The following is a 21,542-nucleotide window of genomic DNA, read 5'->3' as shown; positions in this document are numbered from 1 at the left end:
AATCAAGAATATACTATTTTCATTAAATGGGATATATATTTGTTTTTGAAAGAATCTGTGCTGGTAGCTTCCCGTAAGGCATTCGGAAGAGCGTTCCAGAGACGGCCACCTGAATAAACTAGACTAGACTTAAATAAGTCTATCCTAGGAAGAGGAGTGTTAAATTTCATAAGGTGGTGTGAATTCTTCAAAGAGAACTTTGAACAAATGGTTTGGGGTAGAGTTTCGGATATGATTTTATGCATAAAGATTCCTTTGTTAAAAAGCAGTCTTGACTTTAGAGGTAAGATCCCTAAATGTATGTAGTCTAACTCTGTGAGGGTAGTGTGCTTTAGTAATACTACTTTTAGCGCTCTTTTATGTAATCTGCTGAGTGGTTTTAAGGAATTTTCACTTGCGGAGTCCCATAGAGTGGATGCGTAATCAATAACAGATTGAATATGAGCAATGAAGAATAACTTTCTGGTTTGGCAGTTCAGGAAGTGTTTAATTCTAGATAAGAGATACACTTTCTTAGACACCACTTTACTAAGTTGCTCTATGTGGGTTGACCAAGACAAGTTGTTATCGATATTAACACCCAGCAGTTTGTGATGGTCGACTTTTTCCACTATTTCACCATCTATCATTAAAGCAGGACCAGCTGAACAAATATTCTGGCGTTTTTGTCTTGTTGTTATGACCATATATTTGGTTTTCTTTGGGTTAAGAGACATATGGTTTAGTTCAGTCCACTCTGTCAACTGGTTTAAACTCCTTTGAAGTGATTCTGATAAGCGAGTTACATTTGTGTTGCTGGAGTGAATTGTGGTGTCATCTGCAAAAAGTTCACATACATTTTGAATATGTAGGGGGAGGTCATTAATGTATATAGAGAAGAGGAGGGGTCCTAAAACCGATCCTTGTGGTACACCGTATTTTACTTCTTGCATGCTCGACGCCGAGGCGTTTGTTAGTACAGTCTGTTGTCTGCCGGTGAGAAATGAACTAATAAGTTTGACAGTTTCGATTCCGACGCCATACAATGCAAATTTTCTCAGTAATAACGTGTGATCAATAACGTCAAAGGCTTTAGCAAAATCAACAAAAATGGCACCACAGAATTCATTGTCGTTTATTTTCTCCAGCCATTGATCAACAAGAGAAACTAAGGCAGTATGGCAGGAATGGTTAGAGAGAGAGAGAGAGAGAGAGAGAGAGAGAGAGAGAGAGAGAGAGAGAGAGAGAGAGAGAGAGAGAGAGAGAGACAGAGAGAGAGAGAGAGAGAGAGAGAGAGAGAGAGAGAGAGAGAGAGAGAGAGAGAGAACTCAGAACTTAATTACGAAAGGATATCGGTTTTAGGCTTAGCCTAATCTTCCAACCTGTCCTTGGAACATATACAGAGAATAATTGTAAACAAAAGCAAAGACTGCGCACATACCTCATCAAAGTATTAAACTAATAAAACATCAAAATAATGGTCGAGTATAAACATTAAAAATATTGAACTCACAAAGTCATATAAAACAAAACCAGACACAACAAACGTAAATGCTTTTTAAAATTTCTTAAAAAAGTACAGCAATGTATTGCCGAACAGGGCCATATACAGGCAGCTAAAGTTTCAAGAAGAAGGGGGAGGGGGACGAGGGATTACACATTCAGATTAACTACATATACAATATTTAAAAAAACCAAACAAACACTTAAGAGCATTGCATACATTATCCGAGTACACAATGGAAACTAAACATCAGGGGCAGTTTATAGTGGGATCAAATGTGTGTGCAACTGCCTTTTAAAGGCCTTTAAGGGTGCGGATCGTTTGATTTCTATTGGCAAAGAATTCCACAGAGATGATCCTGAAAAAGCTCAGCTGGATTTATAAAGATCTATACGAGGAATTGGAGGAAGTAAATTTTGAGACCCATACCTCTTCGTAACATGTGTAAAATAGGATTGCACATAACTGGGCACATCACCATGAACTAATTTATACATAAAGACAGCCTTATTGTATACAAGGTGGGTTTTTAGGGGGAGGAAATTAAGGCTGTTTAACTTCATTTCTGTAGACATGTTCGATTCATACAGGATAAGTTTTGCAGCACGACGGTACAAAGACTTGAGTTTCGTTAAGTGAACATCACTGCAGCCATCCCACAATGTCGAAGCAAAATTAATATGAGGCATTTTATGAGCATGAACGAACATTTTTAATGTTTCAGATTTGGCATAATGTTTGAGTTTTGACAACAAATACAAATTCCTTGATAACACTTTGCAAAGGTTGCTTATGTGTGTTTGCCATTTCATTTCTTCATCGACAGTTACACCAAGTATGCGATGTTCTTTAACTTGTTGTATTTGAGTTGTACCTAAGGACAGTTGTAATTTAAGAGGACTTATCTGATGCTATTGTCTTGTGGTAATAACAATGCTTTTAGTTTTTTCTGGGTGCAGTATCATGGCATTTGATGTGCACCATTTCGCAACTTTGTTCAAAGTGTTCTTCAGGGAAGAATTTACTGATTCCAACGAGGTGTTACTGGTATGAATAGACGAATCGTCTGCAAAAAACTCGCATTTGACTTTATCATCCGAAACATGTAAAGGCAAATCATTAACGTAAATACAAAAGAGAATAGGTTCTAATACAGACCCTTGAGGGACGCCATGTTTTAATAGTGCAGTGTTCGAACCCCGGCCGGGTCATACCTAAGACTTTAAAATTGGCAATCTAGTGGCTGCTCCGCCTGGCGTCTGGCATTATGGGGTTAGTGCTAGGACTGGTTGGTCCGGTGTCAGAATAATGTGACTGGGTGAGACATGAAGCCTGTGCTGCGACTTCTGTCTTGTGTGTGGCGCACGTTATATGTCAAAGCAGCACCACCCTGATATGGCCCTTCGTGGTCGGCTGGGCGTTAAGCAAACAAACAAACAAACAAACTAGTGCAGTAGACGAATTCTGGCATTGTAGAGTGACATATTGTGTCCGGTCAGCAATATACGATTTAAAGAAGTCGCAGACCGAATCGTTTCTCAAATAATAGTGTAATTTTTTTCAACAATATGGAATGATCGACTAAGTCAAATGCTTTCTTAAAATCCAAAAACAATGCTCCTGTAACTTCAGACTTGTTCATTGCTGACAGCCAAGCTTCACAGAGAGACGTAAGAGCTGTGTTCTGTTGACATGTGATCGGCAGCTAGATGACAGTACGTACACATGTCCGGCTTCCACAATAAATCTCGAACAACAGACTTTAGATTTGGCGTGTCGGCCATTAAGATTATAAATTCATATTCATAACCCATATCGCGTTGTTTTTGAGTAGGTGTTATGTTTTTGCTGACGTATGCAGTCAGCACTCTGCCCTGTGCTAATCGGCTCTCCTACATGTAAACATGCAAAGAAAGGTGACGGTCGTGAATAGGGGTTGCCGGGTCCTTCTCACACCTTGGCCAAGATTTACAAGCCTCTTGCTCTTCTCCTTGTACCTTTCTCCTATGCCGGAGCAGGGGCTCACATCCACGTCGAACATCGGACATACACGGATATTTTTTCCAAATGTCCTATATTTTTCATGCAAGAGGACATATGTCCTATTTTTTTTGTCACAAAGGGGTCATTGTCCGATTATGCTTTCATTTGATCTGGAAATTGTCACTACTTTCCAATTTACAGTAGTTTGATTTGCTACGATGTGTCTCTCCAAGCAGACAAAACCATGCTGTTAGTGTACGTTTTGTTGCGAGAAAAAAAAGGTCCTATTAATTTTTTTTTCCTGGACAAATGTCCTATCGCTTTTACATTGTCCAGGACATTTGTCCTATGCCATCTCTCATGGATGTGAGCCCCTGCCGGAGCTGTGAAACGAATGCCTGTATCACGAAAACAAACGTGTGAAGTCCGCTAGGGTTTATGTGGCAAGTGTCAGAAAAAACGGAAAACATGTTGTTCGGTGCGAATAAGCCGAAAAGTCCAAATTAAACAACTCCGTTGAGAATCTTGGCGGGCAAAGTTACAACTCTTGCCTAGATGTGTAACTTTTTGATGCATGGAATCAGTGAAAAGCGTAATTGGTACCAGCGAAGATCACGATCTTTACACAGCTAGCTAATGTCGTACTGACAGACAGTGTGGTTCCCAGATGCACAAGACAAAGTCAGATGGAGCTGAATTAAAAACATGTATTGTTCCAAATGTCCTGGGTACAAAGCATTGTCTTGTTAAAAGACCTGTATATCATCATCATCATCGTCATCGTCATCATCATCATCATCATCATCATCATCATCGATAAAACTAGCCAACCCCTGGCAAAACAACAACAAAACAACACCAACAACAAAAAACAAACACACAAAAATCACCGAACCAACACAAACAAACACACATATATTAATACAAGAACCAGAACAATAAACCATTGCTTATATATATAGTGTAAAATAAAACACTTACGTAGAATAAAAGGAATAAGGTCAGAATAGGTCACTTGAACGAGTCATAATTTTGTCAACTGCGTCAAATCAATTAACGCTCGATCGACACGCCAGTAATTAAGGTTGTAGGTCACTTGACAGACTGTCACCCAAACTGATCGGTCGATTCAAGTGCTAAATAATGTATCCGTGCCCGATGGTCGACGTCCAGCTGAAACCGTGGAGTGAAAATACCAACTGACACGCACACTTTGAAAGTGTACACGAATACTATAGTTTACTGTGTCTGCTTGACCTTAAGGTGGTCTTTCATTGAGCCCGAAGTCGACTTCACGAAGGTGTTGGTTTTTTTTTTTTACCTTAAACTCAGTGTTAAAGATTCGTTTGGTCAGCTTTGCGAAGTATAGGCTACTTTGCATAGATCTACCAGTTAAGGATAGGCTTTACATTGCTCAAATGTTGCGTTGAAGGAAAGGATCAATTACCATGCTCTTGTAATGGTGTTTATTCGAGTGTAACAGTGTGTAATGTATCTTAATATTTAATCATTGGTGTGATGAACTTTTTTGTTTGCTCACGTTTGTTAGACGTGATCCTTGAAATGGTAAAACGTTGTAGCCTACGTCTTCTCAAGTTCTGTTTTTTTTTCTCTCCGTGTGTTAGTTTAATTGCTGTAAAACGATCAGTGGAAAAACCCATGCATTATTACACTCGCTTGAAAACTACAAGGGATTGTGCAAGAACAAACCTGAAACATTTTTAAGGAACAAGTAAACATGTGCAGAGTTGTTGAAACAACACTGTCAATAAAATATACTTCAGTTGCATGTATGACGACAGCGATGTGCGTCATTAATTTTATTTTGATGCTGTACCTACTTGTAGTTTGCAGCGCGAGACAGGAGATAATTATCTATTTTCGATGCAATATTCCCGCAAGCCTTTTAGATCGCACTTGGTATGTGCTGATGGTGTTGTTAAAAGGCTGTCACAAACATGTAAAGCCTCCCGGCTAAACAAGATTTTGAAGGTAGATTTGTATGTATATTAATTTTGGATCCTCTTTTGACAAAACAGTTGTGTGTTGCTTTACGTCCGCTAGGGTTACTAAAGCTGATCTGTTTAATTTTCAAAATTCACTGGTTTTGTTTGTTGGTTAGATTTTGTTTCTATTGGAATTAACGACACGAAAAGCACATATTCACACAATTATACACATGTAAGCGTATGTGTTCTCTCTCTCTCTCTCTCTCTCTCTCTCTCTCTCTCTCTCTCTCTCTCTCTCTCTCTCTCTCTCTCTCTCTCTCTCTCTCTCTCTCTCTCTCTCAAGAGATAAAACCGTGTGATTGTCCATGAATACAAACACACGGCATGTATTACTGACCCCCTCCCCTCCCCACACCCCGTTGAAATGAACCTTGTGTGTTTAATCAATAAAATGTCTTACGTCTCTCTCTCTCTCTCTCTCTCTCTCTCACACACACACACACACACACACACACACACACACACACACACACACACACACACACACACACACACACACACACACACACACACACACACACACACACACACATACTCTCTTCCTCCCTCCCTTTCGCTCTCTCTCTTTTGAACTCTTAGTAAAGTTAAAACTAGTGATTTATTTTCGTTTTAAGGCCGTTTCTGCATGGACGGATTTTCTCTTCAAGGACAAGCTCTCAGACGTACACACTAATGAAGTTTCTCCTACCGTGAATAGCTCATCAGCTCATTTCAGAAATTTGAGCAGTCAGCTGGAAAAAGCCCGTTCCATTTTTAGTTCCTCTTTGTGTCGTGCATTTCACTCTGTTCTTGCCATTAGTCCGTCTTTTATTATTTAAACAAAACGTACTCTGATGTGAAGAAATGTTTCCTTTGAGCGCAGATTACTAGTCTGTTGATCCGGTCGATTTCGAGCTGCAAGGTGCTTTGTGAAAAGAAATATGACAAAACGTTCTCTTTGAAAGGTCTTTTTAAAAAAACATTTTTTGTAACTTCTCTGTGTTTGGTTTTCTGTGGAAGCATTCCAGACTTTAGCATTTGGTCACATGGAGATATTCTGCAATGTTTGTTTATTTCTATACGTCATCGTGGGTTGAGTATAAAGATATATTACCTATAGCCCTTTGAGTGAAATCATCATCATCATCATCATCATCATCATCATCATCATCATCATCATCATCATCATCATCATCATCGTCGTCGTCGTCGTCGTAATCGTCGTCATCATCATCGTCGCCATCGTCATCACCATCTTCAAAACAAGCAAGCAAGCAAGTAAACAAGCAAGCAAGCAAGTAAACAAGCAAGCAAAAAAGCATTCAAGCATAGTCAAATTGGCACAATTATTTGCATGCAATGTCGAGCAGTTTATGCAGCTTATTTACGTTGTTATGTATTTTGATAAGTTTTCAACAACAATTTTACAAGTATTGTAACAACAATGATTTTACAACGGTGAAGGTGAATTGGAATAACAAGTTAAAATGTTTATTCTTCATTTTTAACGTCGTAGATAATCTGATTAAATGCAGAATAAGACAAAGCCATAGTGAAGAAACCAAACTGTAAATTTCTGGATGTGCTATGCAACGGACTTAAAAAGGTCACGGTTTTCGTTGCATTCGTGACAGAGATTAACAAGCAGGCTTGCTAGAAATATGTGTTACTTCTCAGTTTCATATTCTTGGCTGTCATCGTGAGAACACGTTTGCACGACAGCACGATTTATATTAATGTCGACGCACACGCGAAGTTTCTATTTATGTATGTCCCTTTTGTACTCTTCGTGTGTTTGTCTTTGTCTGTCTGTCTGTGTCTATGTCTGTCTGCCTTGCCATTACGGAATCCTCTCGTACAAGTTTGTTTTAAGGGAATGAACTATGAAAGAGTGATCTTCTAACACGTCTCCATCGCGTTGTTGAGTTTTCTCCCTTACTTGAAAGACCGAAGCGGCCGTCTTGGGAACGAAGGAGACATTGATTGACCTGAAGGCGTCAACTTCGGTCAAAAGTCACTAAGACTCTGCATGGTGGACAAAATCGTGGCCTTTCCTTATTTGAGATCAAATAGTTACGGGAGGGAGGAGATGGTTGAGGGTATAAAGGTAGGAGAGGTCACGACAGCTTCCTTCATCGTGCTACTGTTATTTTTGTTCTGAAGAAAGTCCTGTTCTTATGCACAAATGTTTATATTGATTTTATCACACACTCTTGGATTTGTTTGAATGCATTAATTAAATCTGACATCCCCCCAAACAACAAAAACAAGAAGAAAATGAAAAAAGAAAAAAACCCGACAGCAACAAAGAAGAAAACAGTCTGAAAGATAAAATAAACAACAACAACAACAACAACAACAACAACAACAACAACAACAACAACAACAACAACAACAACAAATCATGAAGTTTACTGAAAACGAATGTTTCAATTTTTCAGGAAGAGAATCAATGGAACTGGTGACCCCGAGATTACAGTGATGTCAACACACGCAGTCACGGCCGCTCTGCCTTCCATCTGGACCTCTCCAGTATTATGCTGAGGGAAGAAGCGCACACACAGTGCGTGCAGCTATGTCTGGAGACACATCGTCAGCGTAAGGACAGAGAGACCACAGGGACAGCAATGGAAGACCGAAGCAAAGTACCGGGCGTGGAAGAATTCCGTTCCAGATTCCTGCACAACCTCAGGCTGTTTGAACAGCGGCAGAGGTCTCTGGCACAAAACCAAAACGGAGCCAAAGGTTCGAATCCCTCTCTACACCAACTAGACACGGATGCCTCAGGGTCGGGATCGGGACCCAGCTCCTTAACCGTGCACGGGTGTCAAGGAGGTTCCCAGACGACAAAACATGCTTCGGGCAGCTCGTCTCCGACGTCCTACTACTTGGGAGCTCTGTTCAAGATGTCGCAGAGTCCAGGGAGTGCTTCCCCGACGTCACAGCACTCCGGGAATGTGTCCCCGGCCTCACACAGGTCGGGGAGTGCGTCCCCAACGTCCCTTAGCTTGGGGAATGTTTCCACGTCGTTCTTAAGCCCGGGGAACGTGTCCCCCGTGTCGGACAGCGCGTGGATTGTGTTTCAGGGATCCCCTACCTCCCGGACCGTCTCCCCCTCGTCTCTGAGCTCGAGGACGATATCTCCAGCGGCTCCAAGCTCGAGAACTATATCACCAGCACCTAGAACCGTTTCCCCCATGTCACCTATCTCGAGGACGCTTTCTCCTGCGTCGGTAGGGTCTATAGACGGGTCCTCGACACCAGAAAGCCCTGACGGTAGTTCTCCGGCAGCTAGCTGTTTTTCCTACGATCACCAGCCTGTGATTAGAAACAGGACAACGAACAGTCGAGGGAGGCAGAGTCGGAGCGATAGAGCCGCCAGGAAGTACCCTGTTGTCAGAATGCTGTCCTCTCAGTCCGGCCTGGGCAACAGGCCGAATGTGAACAGTTTCAGGAACTCGACAGACGAGCCTAAACAGACTTCTGATCGGCTCGAGCCTTTCTCGCGATTCCCTGATCAAGCGTCGTGGCCTAAACAACGACTGGCGCGATATTCTTCCCAGCCGGACCTGTTTGAACGAAGAAAGAGTGTGGCCGACCCTCAGGCCTTCAGGCAACAACAGGTCACGGTCACAGGGAGAAGCAGAGGAGCTTCTGTATCTTCGGCGGCAGACGTGGAAAGCTTCGCGTCGTCACAAAGCTCGATGGTTGTTTCAACCGCTTCCATCAATTTAATAAAGCAGCCAGAGCCGTTGTGCCGAAAGCGAAGTTCGTCGGACGAGAGAAGGATCAGCGTGATACAGACCTCTAAATCATTGCCAGAAAACATTGCCAAGCCCTCTCCCATGTTGGACGAGTGGCTGAGCTCTCTGGTCAAACAGCCCAAAGATCTGCCACCCCACGAAGAATACATGGGTTGTGGAGACGAATCTCTACCATCCAGACACTTGATGTACTCCAGTTTGTGTTCGGATACCTCTTGGCAGCACCATTTTAAACACGGATCACAGTGCGGTTACCATTCTAGGACTTCCAAAGAATGTGTTACAACAAAGACGTGCGATCGCCGCGGTTCAGTGGAGAGAGTGACTACGTCCCAAGGTGCTGCGTCAGACGCAGTGCGAGGACATGGCATCGCCATCCACGTTACAGAGGACGACGAAGATTCGGCGTGTTTCCAGAGTGTTTCGGACTCCGCTTCAGTGCAGCTGTGTGTGCCTTTTTCCGAAGACATGACGATATCATCGAGGCAGCATTCACCCCTGAGCCCTTGTAGCAGCCTGGGCAGCGCCAGCAGCTATCACTCCATGAGGTCCAGCAACACAGACTCCGCTGTGGACATGGCCATGCCGGATGACGAGACCTTGGAGATCGAGCTCTTCACTGGGGCGAGTGTCCCCGAAGCTGGGCCTTCGCAGTCCTTTACTCCTGCTGTGAGGTTAAAGCAAGCCATGTTCTGGCGCTCCCAAAACTCCACGTCCTCCTCCTCCTCCTCGTGCCAAACCATCGTGGACACAGTCAGGGTCTCCTCGCCCTCGAATCCCTACTCCAGCCAAGAAGCGTGCCTTGGTGCCATCGGCACCAACGACTCATTCACAACCATCGCAACGAGCACTACGACCAACACCACGACGACCTCTAAACACAGTCTGCCGTCCTTTGTGATCAGTGACCACAGCAGCACGGACTGGTCAAGCGAGACTCAGGACTCGAAGATGACCAGCCCGGACAGTGCTGTGGTCATGGATTCTTCCAACATGTTGGATCTTACCGGCCTTCATCGCTCGCCATCTTCCGCTTCTTCCAGCTCAGACGGGTCCAGTATGTGTTCCACGTGCTGGACGGATTCCTCTGTGTCCGACTCAGATCAGCAGGGAATCGAGAGAGTGCCGCGCAAGAAAAAGGTAGGACTTTTACCTTTGATTTAAGTTGGTGTTGCTGAAATGTTGTCATTGTGGTGGGTTTGTTCTGACGTTTGTTTAGTGTGTGTAGGTTTATCAGTGTGGTTGGTGTGATGATGATAATTATATAATACGTGTTTATTTTCGAGGCTGGGTGCTTGTTCGCAAGTGTGAGGCTTAGCATCATATTGCATGATATTGTCGATCTTTATGTTGTACAGTGCCCGCGCGGTCTTACGTTAATTGCATTTGTGTACTGTTCGTGACTTTGTATGATTGTGTTTTTGTGTGCGCAGTTTGTGCGATTTGCACTTCTTATTTTCATGCCTTAGAATTGCTTCATTTTACCTGGAGCTCGCAGTTGGTCTCTCTGTGCAAGCGTGTATGTCATTAGTGTTCGTGTGTCTGTCTCTGTGTCTTTGTTTCGGTGCCTCTCTATCTCATTCTGTGGTCAGTGAAAAAGAAGCAACAAGTTAAACGTATCGGCGTTTCACATGCTCGATTGATTTTCGCTTTTTTATCGTTACTATCTTGTCCTGCACTAGTATGACGCAAGTTAAAATATATTGTATGACAGTCAATGAAATTAACGCGCGGTTAAAGTCTCTACCTCGACGTTTTTATAGCTGAATCATAATTATAAAGAATCGATTTAGACAAGTGCATTGGCATTGTCATTGATAGGTTTGATTTATTATTTGCTCACGTCAGTGTATTTCATTGACCACAAAGGATGAGTCAGAAGAGACGTGTTTTCTGTCTGTGCTTGTGTGCTGTGTTTGATGTTCTTTATTTCTTACCAGCTGTTCGTTTTGAATGGAGTGTGCGGCGTATCTGCATTTGGTTTCAAATGAGGACGAATCTGGATCGGATGTATACTTTGCGGTTTCGAGCAAATATTCAGAGCGCTTTTCTCCGTGTTTGTCTACTCCTGAGCACAAGCAAGATTTGTTCCCCTTTTATGTAATGATCTCTCTCTCTCTCTCTCTCTCTCTCTCTCTCTCTCTCTCTCTCTCTCTCTCTCTCTCTCTCTCTCTCTCTCTCTCTCTCTCTCATTTATCTTGGGTTATGATAGGTTTTGCTGCCGCTGAATATTTTTGGTGTTTTGTGTGTGTGTGTGTGTGTGTGTGTGTGTGTGTGTGTGTGTGTGTGTGTGTGTGTGTGTGTGTGTGTGTGTGTGTGTTTGGTGGCGTCTGAATGATTCTTAACTGAAGTGAGTGAGTACAGACATTCACACACACACGCAAGCTTAGACACACACTTCTCTATTTGTTCTTACCGCCCGTATAAAGGGACGTGCACATATATATATATATATATATATATACATGAATTGCCAGTCCAGCCAATTCATATTCGGTGCCATAGTAAGGTGTTTCCTTGGTATCACAAAAGTATCACAGTGCGTAGCAAAGCAATAACCTACTTTTCCTGCAATGGAGCATTGCTTATTGGGTTCTATAAATATGACAGTGTCAGTCCGGTTTAACACGTATAGGGGTCAGGACACATCCTTTGGAAAATGAACAGCTTATGAGATATGGCAGCAAACAATGAGTATTTGCAGTGGTTGAGGTGGAGGTGGATAGGGGCGGGAGGGGGGGGGGGTGAAGGGTGTTAGCTGAGATTAAGAGTTCAAAGCCAAAGAAGACGAGTGCTTTCACGCCGAGTGTCTTATCCAACCCAGCTCATTGTTGATCAATGAGCTATGCCGGTTTTAACTCGAAATAACCTGAGAACGAATCGAGCTGTGACCGTTCGGACACGAAAATAACTGTTGGCAGGAAGATGCTTCAGGGGTTGTGTGTGTTTTCTATTCATAGATTGTGTCAATGTGCCCTGTAATCCTTTCTTCCTTGTGGGTTTTGAATGAGTGGGAGAATAGGAGGGGGGTGGGGTGGGGTGAGGGGGTGGGGGTGGGTGGGTGGGGGGGGGGGGGATGATTGTCTGCGGAGGTGGCAAGGGAAGGGAATGCAAGGCTGGCGAAGTTTGGGGCTGTCGAAGTTAGAGCAAGAGCAAAAGCATGGACATAGCAGTCTATCCCCCCCCCCCCCATCCCAACCCCACCCTCGTTGTTGTTTTTTGTTGATTATTTGCCCGGCCAAGCAGACGGCTTGGGTCCTGTGGTAGCCATAATTATGTAACGCGAGTGATATTTTTTCATTTCATTTTTAACATTAAAGTCAGTTAGCTCGGTAAGATTTTTGTTCTAAAATAGAATTGTAACATGATTGCGGTCAAACGTGAAAGCTGATACCATGCTGACGTTCAAATGTAAATTATATCTTCGTTGAAGTAAGTCCAGAAAGGCTTCCAGGAAACATACGTGAAGGAAGACGATGAAGATTTGTACTTACAACTCGTGTTATTAAACAGCTATTTTAAGGAATTTATTGAACACGATTTTCTTGTCAGGTTGCTGACCGCGTATTTTCGCATATATTTCTCTTTCTTATCTTTCACCCTTTTAGAAGAATCTTCATTCTTTACTGTTCACAAGTAGGTGAATAATGAAAGTAAAGAGATTGAATTAACAAAACAAAACAAAAAGGGGAGTGGGGGTGGGGGTTCTGTCTGTCTGTCTGTCTGTCTGTCTGTCTATCTGTCTATCTCTCTATCCCTCTCTCTCTCATTATCTCTCATTGATAATTTGAGTGTTAAGAATTATGAGTATTGTATCATTTGAGGACACAACTTATTAAAGTTGGCCTTTAATTAAAGAAACTGAACAAAAATCCTGACTGCGGTGATTGAGAGTGTACGTACCGGTTTTGGGCAGGGATCGATACTTTCATGCAGAAGTTGTGTGTGTTGTCTTTATTTGTTTCTTCACCCGGTCAAGGGCAACACAGAATCAGACCAACATAACTGTAATGTGGTCGTCTTCACTGCATTTATTTGCTTTATATCACTCGGTGTGTATTATTCAGACAAGGTCGACAAGCAGTTGCACTGGTGGTGTGAAGTGGACTCCTAGCTAGCTCTTGAGGAGGAGACGGTTGCCAAAGTGAACTTTTAAAGTTCTCCACTTCGCTTGCGGAAAAGGGTGTGTCTCTTACTTGCTCATTAGGTCCCCAAATAGACAGAGACTTAAAGGCACAGTAAGCCTCCCGTAAACCATCACATATACTGTCAGGCTTTTACATACAGTACAAACACCCTGTCATTTACACACTCATCGCTTTTGAACATCCTAGGTGCCTTCCGTAAAGAGCGAGCAATTTTCAAAGAATTTATTTTTGCGTGGTTTATCTTACCCCTGAGCCATCGCGAACCCGTGTGATCCAGTTTTCTTTTTTCACAATGTAGTCGTCAGTTTGTGATTTCAATGCGACTCGCTGTAAGCTTATTTGCCATAGCACACTATTGTCACTGTACCTCTGAATCTAAACAACAAACAGCTGCAATTCACACGAAATAGAGCGATTGCAGTTCACTGTTCAGAGGAACGGGCGCTAATTGGCACAACACGGTCGTCTGCTACGAGAAAGACGGTTTGCGCAACACGTTTCCGGGCTTTTGGTTTAAACAGTGTTTATTCAACAATTCATTTGTATTTGAACATGATACATGATACGGATCAACAACAAGCACAAGCTTATGGTGGTAACCCAAACGGGAGAATTTGATATATATATGGATTACGATAACTTGCGACGAGACTTCGACAAGTACTTTTTAAACCAAAACAAACGAGAAACAAACAAAATGTGCAAACATATATGTACACATATTTGACAAAAAGCAAAGGCATAATGGAGACAGGACACGACAATAGAATGGACAAAGAATATAAAAGGGAAAGAGAGAGAGAGAGAGAGAGAGAGAGAGAGAGAGAGAGAGAGAGAGAGAGAGAGAGAGAGAGAGAGAGAGAGAGAGAGAGAGAGAGAGAGAGAGAGAGAGAGAGAGAGAGTACATAAGTATACATCACAATTACATATATATATATATATATATATATATATACCAATAACAATCGCTATAACTTCTTAATTAAATTTAGACTTAAATTATCTATAATGAAGGGGGCATACTGCACTCAAATTCGTTTTGCCCCAAGTCGGCCAGTTGAAATAATATATTCCTGGACTTTATCAAAACCAGATTCATTTAATTCTTTTGACAAACTTGCATCACCAAATGAGAGTGTTGATATCGTATTTGATCAGTGGGGAGAGTACTTATTGTTCTGGTTCGGTCTCTATCGTATTGAGGGCAATCTAAGGCACACAAAAAAAGTCTGTTTACGGTATCCCGACCGACCCTATTTTTTCGCGCGACCCTAGACTTTTTTTTGGCATTTGGGAACAAACAAAAATTTAAATTTAAATTTAAAAAAAAAAAGTTTGTTTTTTTGGCAAAATAACTTAAAATTATGTTTTTTGGGGACAAAAATTCCCGACCTAGGATGTTCTCAAGCGGTGAGTGTTTAAACGAAAGGGTGTTTGTACTGTGTTTAAAAGCCTGACAGTATCTGTGATGGTTTACGGGAGGCTTACTCAGTAAGTTACTGTGCCTTTAATAGTTGCTTAAAGGTACCTTCCTTCTGATGTAACACATCGTGTCAACCCCCCACAGATCTGTTTAGAGATTTACATGGGATAAGAGCATAGATCTTTCAACTTCAACACATACCCAAATTCAACGGCAAAGCTCATTATTTTGTGCAGACTGACAATTTTTCGTTGACATTATTCTGTTATTGATACCAGTGTCAAAATGCGATTTTTTTTTTTTTTTTTTACGAAAAAGAACAAGAAAACAGCCACTTTGCATAGAACACAATCACCAGGCTGATAAATGTTTAGTACGTATTCAAGTGGAAGGATGCTGTCATGGACAAATCTGTGATGATTCATTGATTGACATGGTCTTTCCCACGGGGAGGATAGCATTTTTAAGATCCGCTGTCAGTTGGCGTCAGTTCAATCTGCACCGCCGCGTTCTTGGCTTTTCTAATTTCGCCGGCTGTTGCATCCTTCAAGAAAACGATGCAGACAAGGTTATATATATATGGAACAGGTCCATTGACTGCTCGTGAAGATTGTGTTGAATAGTTAATCTTTATGGCAATCCCCCGGGGGAGTAATACGAATTCATTTTGATTTCTGATCAGCTATAACTGCGGTTATATTTTCGGGGAAGCCACGGCTATGAAACACTTTTGAGAGACGTATTACATCAATGAAACGTGGATTGTGTGATTGACCGAATTTGACAATTTTATTGATAGATGGTTTTAGACGTGACTGACATGACTGAGAAGTAAAGGATATCTTCCCCCTTTCTCTGTCTATCTCTGTCTCTCTTTTTGTGTGTGTGTGTGTGTGTGTGTGTGTGTGTGTGTGTGTGTGTGTCTCTCTCTCTCACACACACACACACACGCACGCACGCACGCACGCACACACACACACACACACACACACACACACACATACACGCACACACACACACACACACACACACACACTCACACACATTGCCACCAGCAGTGGACATCAAAATACTGTCGCGACAGGTGACAGGTAAAAGCTCCATACACAGGTATTGAAAGACTGACTAGCCCTGACCTGAAAGCGCTTTGGAAAGGACCCAAAAATGCAACAAGTGGAGATGAACGAGGCCATAAACGAGTATATTGTAAGACTGTTTGGAACCATGTGGTGTGAATGACAGTTATAGTGGAGAGCTGACGAGACCCTGGTAGGACAGAGAAAGGTGCTGTAAGCTGACAGATACCGCACACTGAACTGTGCTTACAACTACAAAAGTAGCGGTGCATGAAAAGCGGTCCTTAATTGAGCCTGAAGTCGACTTCGTAAAGACTGCGCGAAGTCTTTTTTTTAGCTTTTGTTTTAACTTTTTTTTTTTTACCGACTTTTCAGTGCTATAATTATGAGCTTCGTGCAGGAACTCTTTATTATCACAACTGTTGGATTGTGACTCTGTATTGCGAGAAAATCAAACGACGTGTGTTTCCTCTTGGGCACTGCATGAGTGTGTGTCAAGCCCCCCCCCCCCACCCCTCCCATCCCCTTGGCAATCCTCTCATTCGTTTCGATATTGAGAGTGGAGTTTGTATACAAATTTGGCGAAGAGGAACCAACCCCAACATTATAATTTATTTTAAGGACCGACACGCCTCCTGGTGAATAGGCTGCTCGGTACGAATATTGCCGTCGACGGAAAAGTTAAAAATAATAGTCGTTGCAATGCCAATGGATATCCGGTGGAGGCTTTGGCCTTTGTGTTGCATGTCAGGGGCCCGGGGGTTGACCCGTGTTCGTTGTAACACTGTACGGCATTAGTTTCGGTGCTTCACTTTCCCACAGAAGCACTTGGCGTGAAGTTGGTTAGCCTCATTGGTTTTGCCCAGCGGACAGTCGAGTGTTCTGAATGCAATTCTTTTGGCGTAACCAGACCTCAGTCTCTCGCTGAAGCGATGTCCACCGAAATACTTGTGAATTAAACGGAGCACACACACGTGTGAAGTGTTGTAAAGTTGAAATGTTTTCCTTTTGGAAAGACGGAGTAACCTGTGTATTCAATTCAGTAAATGTGTGTCAGTGTAGCGTGTGTTATAATCCTACGTGTGCGCAATAGCCTCACTGACCAATTGTTGACGTCGCGACTGTAGGACGTCTGGATGTGTATGTCGTTGAATTAATAAATACTTTAAACGACACTACGAGTGTACAAACTTCTCAAGCGAGGTGAAAGGAAAACTGTACACTTTTCAAGCTTTCGTCACGCGTTACCTGCCTTGTGTACATGTTGGATGTGTCGATCCAGGTTTGGTGATCTTGATTTTGAATATTTTACCGTCAGTGTCACCTTTTATGAAATTGAGTTTCATGTTGCGATTAAGTGTTTTATTAGTGAGATCGGTCTGTGAAACTGAGCTTCCCGTGATTCAATTGATTGGCTTTTTGTAGTCGTTTTTCTGTGACTCACAACAGTGACTCAATTATTTCCTGTTGGAATATTTCTGTTTCCTACTTTTGACCTCTCTAAAGTAGTGTGTGTGTGTGTGTGTGTGTGTGTGTGTGTGTGTGTGTGTGTGTGTGTGTGTGTGTATGTGCGTGCGTGCGTGTCAGTGTGCGTGTCAGTGTGCGTGTGTGTGTGTGTCCGAGCATGTATTTGTGAATGATAGATGATTTGAAAGCTTTCAATAAGAAATACAGATCTGACGGTCCCGTTTCTTATTCGTACAGTAAGCACCCACACGTGATGCGTTGTCTTATCGCCATGGGGCAAGTGTCTTGTTCTATTCGTAGTCTTCCAGTCCGTCTGTACAAGCTTATGTTAAATTCTGTACGGGGATCCATGGTAGAGTGGCTGGAATTCGGTAAATGATCAGTCATGTAAACAGGGCAGTCAAGGCAGTTTTCACCACACGTCAATTATCGTTTATTTCACGCTCCATTAATTAGCTGCTTGGTTGAAAGCTATGGCCTATGCCGCCAGGTACGCTCGGTTACTATTTGTTGTTTTCTCATCTACTGTGTACTGTTTTGATTTGGCGAAGGGGGTACACTATTATAAAGTTTATGGTGATTTGTCTTTTGCTCACCACAAGTGCATTAGTCTTGGGAGAATATATACGTTGGACTGAGAGTTTTATATTTGCGTTTGTGTTCTCAATGTCGAAAGTGGCTCACCACAACACAAAGCAACAGAAGTCATTAATGGCTGTTGACTGAAATTACATCAGTGACATGTTTTTATATAAGGTATACACTAGCGACGGTTGATGAGAGATCAAAGCCAAATAATTGACGCGGAAATGGGGTTCTACAGTGATGGTTACTGTGTAGGGTCAACGGCGATCCGCAGTGACGTTATCCGCTGTGACGTTATCCGCTGTGACGTTATCCGCAAGTTGTCCTGAATGTTCAGAGTTTCGCTCTGGTTTTCCTTTGAGTTCTGCAAACTAGTTTTGAAACGGAGAGATTTAGCTGGTGGTTTTTGGAAATGTGAGCGCAGTCCCTTTCAACCACAGAGGGTCAAACCCAGCATCAGAAACTTGAAAACCAAACGACTGTAAATGTACGCTTTTCCGGTACATACTTTTCTAATGAACGAGTGTGTCTTTGTTGTTTTTCCATTTTCGGAAGAAGAGGAAGAAAAGAGGAGTGAAAGTAGATTGTTTTTTTCTGCCACTACTGAGTGAAAGTAGATTGTTTTTTTCTGCCACTACTGAGTGAAAGTAGATTGTTTTTTTCTGCCACTACTGAGTGAAAGTAGATTGGGTTTTTTCTGCCACTACTGAGTGAAAGTAGATTGTTTTTTTCTGCCACTACTGAGTGAAAGTAGATTGTTTTTTTCTGCCACTACTGAGTGAAAGTAGATTGGGTTTTTTCTGCCACTACTGAGTGAAAGTAGATTGGGTTTTTTCTGCCACTACTGAGTGAAAGTAGATTGTTTTTTCTGCCACTACTGAGTGAAACTGAAAGTAGATTATTTTTTCTGCCACTACTGAGTGAAAGTAAATTGCTTTTTTCTGCCACTACTGAGTGAAAGTAAATTGCTTTTTTCTGACACTACTGAGTGAAAGTAGATTATTTTTTCTGCCACTGCTGAGTGAAAGTAGATTGTTTTTTTCTGCCACTACTGAGTGAAAGTAGATTGGGTTTTTTCTGCCACTACTGAGTGAAAGTAGATTGGGTTTTTTCTGCCACTACTGGGAAGCGCTACGTAATCTGTATCATTGCCAACTTGAGTCATGAGAAAGTCTGAGGACGAGGTAACCGTCTGGGGCGTTCCAAGAATAGTTCAATATCATGAATAGAATGATTCAGAGGCGACGATGGAATATTTCAAGTCCCCCTCCCCCTCCCTTTCTTCATCCAAAAGACACTCACTCTCTCGCTTCCATCAGCAGGTCTCTCTCTCTCTCTCTCGCTCTCGCTCTCTCTCTCTCTCTCTCGCGCGCGCGCTCTCTCGCTCTCTCTCTCTCTCTCTCGCTCTCTTTCTCTCTCTCTCGCTTTCTCTCTCTCGCTCTCTCTCTCTCTCCTCTCTTCCCATCTCTCTCTCTCTCTCTCTCTCTCTCTCTCTCTCTCTCTCTCTCTCTCTCTCTCTCTCCCCAGTTGAAGTCTGCTGATTCAATTTTTTTGTACCGTTCTGTTAAAGCTATACATCTGACGATGTTTGTGTCACAAGATCAACATGCAAGATTGCCTTGCCGTCAGCATTCGACCAGTCAATGTGTAATGCTTTAGTTGTGTAAGTAAAAAAAAAAGTGAGATAGCTCTAAAAAGTTTGTAAGTAATGTTCTTCTTTTCTGTTGGTTCCCAGTCCCGCGGGCTTGCGCCTAAATTTGCGTGCAGTAGGTTCAAGAAGCACTGAATGAGTTTAACTTGCAATAAGGAAAGATCACTTCCAATACAAAAAATAACCCGAAAAAGTCGACTAAATGGTACTATTCGGAGCTTCATTTCCCTAATCGCACTATTCCGACCCATTAGTAAAGCAGTTCATAATTTTGTTGCTGTTTTTTGATCCGGCAAACCGCGAAGAAGTACTTCTGGAATACAGCAAGTTTTTCGAAGGCTTTGCAATAGCCCCGCAAGCACCAAGACTTGGTGCCTTCGTTGGTGGATCTGTAATGGGTCACTCTCCTGAAAACTGGTCAGATGTGTGACATGAGTGCCCAAAAATAAAGTTAGTCAAAATTGAAATATTTTGGTGTGTTTGGTTTGTTTAACATCTCAACTTTCCAACACAAGGTTTTGAAAAGCAAGATAAACTTTTGGAAATGTTGTAATTTAAGATAATGTGTTGAAGGTTGCCTCGTCTCGCGTGTAACACAGGGCACCATTAGAGGCACATTTTTACTCTTATCATAAAAAATACAATTGATTATCATGCAATTTCCAATGAGATACAATAGAAATTGCTTCATAGAAGTACCAGAAGTTTCAAAATATACCATACACTTACATAATGGGGGGATTACTATGAGGACGCCAGATCAACCATTTCATTATTTACAGAAAACCTTTCCAGCAAGTGATCAGATATTGCTTTTTGCAAAATTGTATGATTTAAAGAATCTCCATGAATACTTAAAACAGGAATATGGACATACTTTGAAAAATCTTGGTAATGCATGCAGATATTCATCAAATGACACAGAACGTCTTGCGTGTAACCATGGACACCGCAAACAAACACAAACACCAATATCAGTTAACCATGGGTTTATTTATTACAACTGTTTATTGAAATGTGTGTCTGCCACGCCTGTCAAGATTTGGGACAGGCAGCACCTCAACTACTTCATCAAACTTCACAAAAAATATCTCCTCCACAGCAGGCCACACAAACGATGATCCTTGTTTCCTAAGGAAACGGACAACCACCCTATTCCCATCCAGTGTGTCAATCTGTGGACAAACAAATGAACCTTTCTTAAAATAGAAAAATTAAAAATAGTAACTAAAAAGGTTTACATCATGAATTAAAAATACAAGGAGCAAGTGACACCAATAAACTTGGAAATGTCTACCTCAGAAAAGCAAACTGAAGCTCTCCATTCATACCAACTAGGAGTAATTTGGTACTTGAAATACATGTATAAATATAATTGATTCCATATGTAACCTGCACTTACCATGCCATGAAAAGACTTTGCTAGGAATGTCTGCACAAATCAGTATGGATACAGAAAATTAAAAAAATGACTGCATGCAAGCAAAGTCATTCCAGTATAATAAGATTAAGATTAATGAAAAACATGTTAAAACAATTATTTACAGTAGAAACGTACCGGTCTCTCTGATCTGCTCCTGGATCAGCATTGACTGGACTGGCAGAAAGGATAGGAGCATTAGCAGCATCCTGGCATCTGAAAAAAAGTATGCAACAGTTGGAGTCAGATATTTTAATTGCTACCACAGCTTTACATCTCACATTGAGGTACATAACAGTGCATGTTACAACCGTCAAGATCCCAAGATACACACATTGGAAACCAGAGTGGTTCTGTCCTGAACACATCCTCGTAACACAAAGAAACAACAAGTCGCGTAAGGCGAAATTACTACATTTAGTCAAGCTGTGGAACTCACAGAATGAAACTGAACGCACTGCATTTTTTAACAATGACCGCAGTGAAACTGACGAGCCTGTTTAGGGCGGTAGTGGTTTCGCTGTGCTGCATAAGCACGCTTTACTGCACCTCTC

The 21,542-nt window shown here is 42.0% G+C and overlaps 1 protein-coding gene across 3 annotated transcripts in view; it reads left to right on the top strand.

The window, feature by feature from the left end:
• Positions 1 to 21,542, top strand: part of LOC138951826 (inositol-trisphosphate 3-kinase C-like) — a 136,154-nt gene that overhangs the window by 18,924 nt on the left and 95,688 nt on the right. For all 3 annotated transcript variants that reach the window (XM_070323377.1, XM_070323378.1, XM_070323379.1), the window contains exon 2: positions 7,896 to 10,358. In XM_070323377.1, the coding sequence (XP_070179478.1) occupies positions 7,992 to 10,358 (2,367 nt within the window). In that variant the 5' untranslated portion in view covers positions 7,896 to 7,991. The remainder of the gene's footprint in view (positions 1 to 7,895; positions 10,359 to 21,542) is intronic.

The sequence above is a fragment of the Littorina saxatilis genome, linkage group LG17, assembly GCF_037325665.1.
Source record: "Littorina saxatilis isolate snail1 linkage group LG17, US_GU_Lsax_2.0, whole genome shotgun sequence".
Classification (NCBI taxonomy): Eukaryota; Metazoa; Mollusca; class Gastropoda; order Littorinimorpha; family Littorinidae; genus Littorina; species Littorina saxatilis.
Note: the sequence above shows the minus strand (reverse complement) of the source record. Positions and strands in the feature narration are given on the sequence as shown.